Source organism: Quercus suber, unplaced genomic scaffold (genome assembly GCF_002906115.3).
Source record: "Quercus suber isolate HL8 unplaced genomic scaffold, Cork oak 2.0 scaffold_590, whole genome shotgun sequence".
In the NCBI taxonomy this organism is placed as follows: Eukaryota; Viridiplantae; Streptophyta; class Magnoliopsida; order Fagales; family Fagaceae; genus Quercus; species Quercus suber.
The window spans coordinates 165,442-173,678 of record NW_027070035.1 but is presented as its reverse complement, the minus strand read 5'-3'; the positions used below and the strand labels follow the sequence as shown (position 1 = coordinate 173,678).

The 8,237-nt window shown below is 34.2% G+C and overlaps 1 protein-coding gene across 1 annotated transcript; it reads right to left on the bottom strand.

The window, feature by feature from the left end:
• Positions 1-1,305: 1,305 nt before the first annotated feature.
• LOC136063887 (UPF0481 protein At3g47200-like) lies at positions 1,306-2,686 on the bottom strand. The gene has a single exon (XM_065764881.1). It carries the CDS (start codon positions 2,684-2,686, stop codon positions 1,343-1,345), a length of 1,344 nt encoding a protein of 447 aa, XP_065620953.1. The 3' UTR covers positions 1,306-1,342.
• Between the last annotated feature and the right edge of the window lie 5,551 nt (positions 2,687-8,237).

The window sequence follows — 8,237 nt, the reverse complement described above, 5'->3', positions numbered from 1 at the left end:
TATCAAATTTTATCAAAATGAAAAAAAAAAAAAACTAATTTTAGTATTAACCAAATTGATATGAATTATGAAAAACCAAACAAAGAAATATTTTTAATATAAAATTTAGAACTAACGAGTAATTGCATCACAAATAATTATTTAAAACTAAAACATATCTCAATATCATAAATAATGAATCATAATATGTCAAAGAAAATAAACCATAACAATAATAAGTTTATATACTTAGGGTTTGAAGGATATATTAATAAAATGTCATTTAATTAAACGGGTCAAACAGGTCAAACAGGTTTCATGTGATGGACACTAACCCAACCCGTTTATTAAACGAGTTAGTCATGTCAATTTGAATATGATACGAACCCATTAAGCTTCAACCCATAACCTACTAATTTCGTGTTGTATTGTGTCGGGTTCGCATGTCGTGTTCAATTTTGCCACCCCTAATCACAAGCACCTAACCTTATATTGGACTAAATTCCATTTGAACTTGGTTCTCGGTCATTGATCTCAGCTATGGTTCCTCCAATAGCCCCTCAGCTTGTGCCAGGTTAGGAGCCCCCTAGATGGTGCAACTTATTATGCCTATTAGATTCCTAGATGCCTTCACATGATTGTTTCGACAATAGCCTACATCTATAGGTGCTGGTGAAGTAAAAATTTCAATAATAAGTGTAGATGTACTCTTACAAAATCAAAACTCCAAATATACTTAAATAACTCTCTTAACAAATACAAAGATTGGATACTACACTTAAAGAAATAAATAAATAATCTTTATTGCAAAAATTGTTATATAGCACCCTCAAAAAGATTTCTAACTCAAGTGACAAACCAAACCAGTACAAATTGGCACTCTCTCACAAACTAACGGCAGACACACAAATCCAAAATTGGACGCACCAAAGAATTGTTGTAGCACCTCACACAATTCAAAGCCGCAACATACTCTTTTCCAAGACAAAGCCACACTGCTATGCCTTTCTATAGCAAAGCCGTAACTGGTCTGAGACAATCAATATATGTTGTTCACAAATGTCGGCTAGGGCAAGTAGTATTGTCGCACATAACAAAAAATAAACCTAATATAAGAGCTATATACCGACTTAATAAATTCAAGTCACGAGTTCACAATTTATTGATGGATACCCTTCAAACTTCTGATCATTTGCTTAGGGATGAATTAATAAATTAACAATATCTAAATATATAGAACTTTTCACAAGGACATGGAAAAACAACAATTGTGTATTTTACAATGGAAACTTCAATTGAATTTACCATAAAAACCAAAAAATAAAAACTTATCAGGAAGAAATCAAACAACCATCCAAATTACTTAATGCAAAATTGAGAATACGGTTTGTATGAAAGTGAGCACTAGAAGGACGAAAGCAGCGATGGTAGAAGCAATTCTCCAAGGAGTGTTAAGATAATCATGCCATAATGTTGCCATATATTTGTGACAACGTTTCTCATAGAATGCATTCAAATCTTTGCAGATGCCACTGTAATTTGCGTTAATATTTGGACACGAGATATTGATGTTAAGATTGTTGACAACATGTTTTGCCGCTTCGTTGTCGCCTAGATAATTGACCACAATTCCATTATTGCATAGTAAATATACATCTTCAGTAGTATTGATAAGGAAATCCAAGAAGATAAAGTACTCCGTAATGCATTGGTTTTCCTCATCAAGAAATTGCTCTAATGCCATAACGTTTCGAAAAAAAGCTTCCGTCTGATCATATAAACGTAAGCATGGCATGTCCAACACTCCTTTTTTTGAGTCAAAATTTAAGTCAAGTAAGAATTTTTTCGGATTCACCTTAAACTTTACTCCTGCCTCTTTCAATTGCGTTGCCGAGTACTTAAGTCTATCCGTATCAGTTCGTCCTTTCGGTTGGCTCGAGGGTGGAAGTCGGTAAAAGGTTCTATACAGATCAGTGAAGTGATCTATTTTCACATCCTTGGGTTCCATTTTTTGAAGGTTGAAACAGTCAAAGAACTTAAAAGTATGTTCAATTAACGGAAGGGAGTTGGAGTGATTGGGAAAAGCAAGGTTGAATAGTTTCTCAATAACAAAGAATGGAAGCTGGTTTTCAAGTAATACCAAGTCAAGCATCATAATTGGATACATCCATTGGCTTCCTAGTATAGGATCATCACTTTTCCTACTATTGTTATCATACCTCAGGAAAAGCTCTATAATGAAGATAGCATCCATCAAAATCATTTTCACAAAAGCATCACTGTGCATACTAAACGAAATAGTCTCCTCATAGCAATAGTAAATGCTTTCTTCCATCCCCCTTATAGTCCTCACTAAACTTTCCAAATTTGTCTCAACCTCATTCCGTTCCATGAAACTCTTGACATATTTTACTTTATGCTTTTCCGCGGTTTGCAATTTTTCATTGAAGTGGTGAAAAGGACCAATTGAAATAAACATAGGAGTGTAGGCTTTAGCATTCACCATGCGAAGGTGAATTGGAACTCTGTTGATATGACACTCAACTGATGGAGCCTTCGACCTTTCAAACATTGTTTTGATGTCATTTACCAACTGTCCATTTTGATTTTCATTTCCACTTGAAGTGTATGCTTCTCTACCTGCTGATTGTCCCATCGAGTGGCCTTCTTTAAATTTCCTGACGAGGAAGACAAGTGCCTCTAGCATTATAAACATTTGGTGATAATATCAAGGGAGTCAATACTCAATACCGCACCGGGAGTTGTTTTCAAAATGAAATATTTTGCTACTGATTAATATATCAAAGTCCTACCCATGAAGTCCCATAAATAAATAAATAAATAAATAAATAATAAGATATCCAGGTACATAATTGTATTTTTCTTTTTCTGAATAAGCTACATCCATGTTATTAGATAATAAGATAATTTGAAAAGAAAAATTATTAGAAGTAGCAGCAGCATAAACAGGGGGCAGCGTGAGTGTGAGAATACGCAACCAAGCAGGGTACAACTATGTTATAATGGAGTATCAAATGAATGGGTTTGGGTGGACATAATTGAGTTGGGTGTAGTACATAAAACTCATTTATCTATTTATTATCCATTTAACTAATTACTTCTAATCCAAGTTCAACCAAACCCAATTATTATGTGTAAATCCCAACCCACCTAATTACACCATTAAGACCAAAGTACTCTTAAAATCCTTTAAAATTACCGAAATACCCCTTAAACCTAAAAAAAAAAAAAAAACCAAATATGATAAAAAACCACTAAAAATTACTAAAATACCTCCTCAAACCTATAAAATGACCAAAATATCCCTGAAATCTTAAAATTGACCAAAATGCTCCATAAACTTAAAAATGACCGAAATACATCTGAAACTAAAAAATGACAAAAATATCCCTGAAAACTAAAAATTACCAAAATATCCCCTAAACCTCAAAATGACCGAAATACCCCATAAACCTAAAAAAGACTAAAATATCTCCGAAACCTAAAAAATGACCGAAATACTCCTAAAACCAAAAAAATGACCGAAATACTCCCGAAACCTAAAAATTACCAAAATATCCCCTAAACCTAAAAATGACTGAAATACCCTTTAAACCTAAAAATGACTAAAATACCCTCAAAACCTAAAAAAATGACCAAAACAACTCCAAAACCAAAAGAAAATGACCGAAATACCCCCCAAACCTAAAAACAACCAAAATACCCCCCAAAACCTAAAAATTAACCGAAATACCACATAAACCTAGAAAATGACTAAAATACCCCCAAAACCTTAAAATGACCAAAATACCCCCTAAACTATAAAATGACCAAAATGCCCCCTGAACCTAAAAAATGACCAAAATACCCTGAAACCTAAAAAAATGACCACAGTATCCTCAAAACTATAAAATGAAGAAAATACCCCTAAACCTTTAAAATGACCCAAATATACCCAAAAACTCTAAAATGACCACAAATAACCTGAAACCTCTAAAATTATCAAAAATGCCCTGAAACCTCTAAAACGACCAAAATATCTAAAATGACCAAAATACCACTAACTCTATAAGATGAACAAAATACACCCGAAGCATCTAAAATTACCAAAATAGAGGTTTGGGGTATTTTGGATGTTTTAAGGGTATTTTTGTCAAATTAAAGGTTCTAAGAATATTTCAGTCATTTTGTAGGTTTCGATGGAATGTTCTTAAAATAGTGTTATTTTGCAAAAAATCCCATATATATGCATCCTCCCCTCACAGCTGAGTGGGACCTATCAATTGTGAGGGGATGATGCATATACCTGGAATAGGGTATTCTTCCTCCCATCTTAGATAAGGGAAAATTGGTGATATTTGTATCAACATTCCAATCTAACCAAAGCTAAAAGCTAATTGAATGAAAAAGACAGAGACTGGAAAATATTTAAAAAGCAGTGAACGTAATGCCTAATATTAATTGAAAATAACAGTTTCTATATATTTACCTAGTCCGAGAGAGGTAAGACATGTTATTTTTCATTAAATATCTACAGAAAATTCAGCGAATATTTTTGGAAGATAGACAATAACGATAATATATATATATATATATATATATTGACAAAGGAACTTAATAGGAAATGTTATGGAAGTCTACCTCAGTTAATTGTGTAGCAGCTGATCGAAAGAATGACCCACGACTTGTAAGTGCAAACTATCAACAACTCATGCAAGCAATGTATGTTTCTCGCAGTGATCAAATGAAGCCCATAACCAGACATATATTCAAATGAGATTACTTCATTGTATTGTCACTGTATCAAGCTTGTTTTTAACTGTTACATTAATGAAAAGTGCCACACAAACATTTAATTCCTTTCATAAATGGAATGAAATTCTGCCGTGCGGCCCTAACAATAGATGGATTGGTCATAAAGAAAAGAACAACTCTCTCTCTCTCTCAGTTCAAAGACTTGTGTTAGGTTGGAGTTGCAAGCCCCACCAAGTTTATATAATAGAGCCAAGATTTTCTTGTTCAATTCCTTCCTAACAAAGTTTTCAATGAAAAGCAGTGTCGCAAATCATGCAAAAACATATAAAACAGCACAATATAAGAACTTAAAAGTGCGGTTTACACCCTTTTAACTCCTACATTAATACTCAAGGAATCTTGAATACGCTTTGGGTACTCGATCAGCCTAGAAAGTTCTTCCTTCTTCCTCTCATTTGGATTTGGAAAAGTCACACATACTAAAGAATGCCTTATCTCTGAAGATAAAAGCTCAAGAAATTTATCTCTAAACACTTAATAGACCCTCAGACCTGGCCCTTTTTTTTTCTTCCTCCTTTTATTGTTAAGTTAACATGATATTTATATAGAGCTTTTTTTACATCAAACCTACTTAGACCATTAGCATCAGCTATTCTATCTTAAATGTAATTTTAATACACCACTTTACAATACACTCTACATCACATCTTCTATTTTAAGATTCAACACATTAAAATAGTATATCCACCCAATTAAAAAATTCATTTTACTCCACACTCCATAAACCCAATAAAAAATTATTTCACAACCTAAATCACCCCATAACCACCGGGCACCATGACCACAACCCAAATCCACAGGCCACCACGACTACAACACAAATCCACCAAAATCCAACCAAATTTGCAACAAAATCATCTCAATAAGACCAACTGAAATCACACAAAAAAACCAAAATTCACCAAACCCATAACCAACACCACCACTACCACAACTTACAACCACCATCACCCAAAATCATCACCACCGTTGCAACTCCAACCATTACCACCTCAAGAGCCCAAAAACCAACCCCATCCCAACAGCCAAAACCAAATAAGAAAATCAGTGATGGCCACAAAGGTTGCTTTTTCAAAAAATCCCACTGCCACTTGTGAGAGAGAAAGGTATGCGAGAGGGGGAAGAGAGAAGAAAAGAGAAAATAGGTGGGGGATGAGCAAAGAGAAATTGATAAAATATAAGAGAAGAGAGAGAAGATACAATAAAATTCAGTTTTTTTATTTTTATTTTTACAACATGCTATAGTAGCCTTCTAACTTTGATGTCGCGAAAACCTGAAGAAAGCACACAAGATACTCTCTCGATGGAACAAAAATTAAACTATTAGCTTCTAGTAGTAAACCTCGAATCCACGAGGGGTTTCCCCAAATCCATAAGGAGATAATCTAGAATCCACTAGAGAAAAGTTTAAGAAAAACTCTACTATTTTATTAATAATAATCTAATTTACCTTTGACAACTACAAAACATAGAAATACTGAAAAAGTAAAACCCTAGGACATCTAAAACCCTAATTCGCACTAATTATGAGATTAGGTGGCAAAATAATGAATTTGATAAAAAATGGTAATGTTAGGACATACGTGGATCATGTTAATAACATATGTCATATAGAATTGGCTAATCCTTTGACAAAACACACTTTACTTGTAATTTGGTAGATTTAGCATGTGTTTAATACTTCAAGGAATAAGAGTTCAAGTTCAAGTATTGAATCCATGCAAATTTGTCCAAAAATCAAGTGAAGAAGTGTTGTTCATTAAAGCTTGACAAATATCTCGACAAATGTATCTGTCGAGGTTTAATATTCAAAGCTTAACAAATAACTCGACAGCTGTATTTATCGAGAATTACGAAATTCAAATTTCAAGATCTTTTTTCATGCATATCTGAGCTACGTGTTTAGTTTTTTTTTTTCTCACAACTCTAGACATATATAAGGATTATTTTAAGTGTTGTCTCACTTGATGCAAAGGTTTTATTGATGCATATTGTGACCAGAGACAATCTGCCCTAGTTCATCTTTCTCTTGAAGAAGCTGCTGTGTTTGTACGTCGTAAGGTTTTGTAACCAAGGAGCTTGTTGATCTTCATTGTGTGGATGAACTGAAGAACTTTGCAACTAACATCCTTCTCAAGTTGGTGTGTTAGTCACATACTTGGATCCGTGCATCGATTGGTTAGTCATGTACTTGGAGCCGTGCATTGAAAGAAGAGATTGTCACTACATTACAAGTCCAATTTGGTATTGGAGTAAGAGTTCAATTGTAGGTTGGTATAATATACTGGGATTCCTTTACTTGTAACCGCTTGTTTTGATAATAGTAGATTCTCGGGAGTGGCGATCTTAAATTCACCTGATGGGGTTTGCCTCAGTGGTTTTCCCCATTCGTAAACAAATCACCCATATCAAATTTATTTTTCACTGCATTTAGTTATTTGATAATTTGTTTGTGCTACCACGCGTATTGCATGTTAATTGACTTAATTAATTCACTTGGCTAATTAATTGGTTAATTCACCCAACTGCAACTGGTCAATACATTCTTGGCTTATCAGGTAAAATTCAGTTAAATGTAAAATCATAAACTACTAACATTAAGGGTCGTCCTAAAACAATGGGGACCTTATTATGACTTTTAAGTAAAAAGTTATTAAGGAAAAAAAAAATTACTATGAACGGAAAAATCACAGTTTTTGGGGGTTAAACGAAGAAATTCACCAAAATTAGCCGGTACCTCATGGCAAAGCAACGACTATCGCATAGACTTGCCTCAAGTATCTCAACAAACTTCTTCAGCTTTCCATCCGTGACCACTATTGCATAAACCTGCTTTAATACCCTAGCCTCTTTGTCAAACTCATCCTCATTGTTGACTATAAGAAGGGATGGTTTCCCTTCCACTTTAGAAGTTTTGGGTACATTGTTCTCTTTAATTGGACCAAGGACAATTTTTCTGTCATTCTTAAAGAACACATATACATTATCCTTACACCTATGAGTAGCATCTACATCATAAGGTACCCAATATTATATGACATGCATCCATATCAACAACATCATAAACTACTTCATCTACATAACACGACATTATTGAGTGACAAGAGTTTTCGTACATTTCTTAATCCAACCTATTTTGTACGGAGAAGGGTGCTTTTCTGTCTTCAATCCTAGCTTGGTAACCAAACTCTTTGATGTGACATTCTCTACACTGCCACTATGAATGATCAAATCACAGGCCCTTTTACTGATGGTGCAATGTGCGCAGAAGATCTCTTTCCACTAATCACTGTAATCTACCCTTGGTGTGAACAACAACCTCTGAATCACTAGGGACCTCCCTAATGGCACGCCTTCCTTACCTTCTTGGACCTTATTAAGGTCATACGCATATGGATCAACATCATTATACTCTTCTTCACCCTTCTGTTCATCCTTTGTCT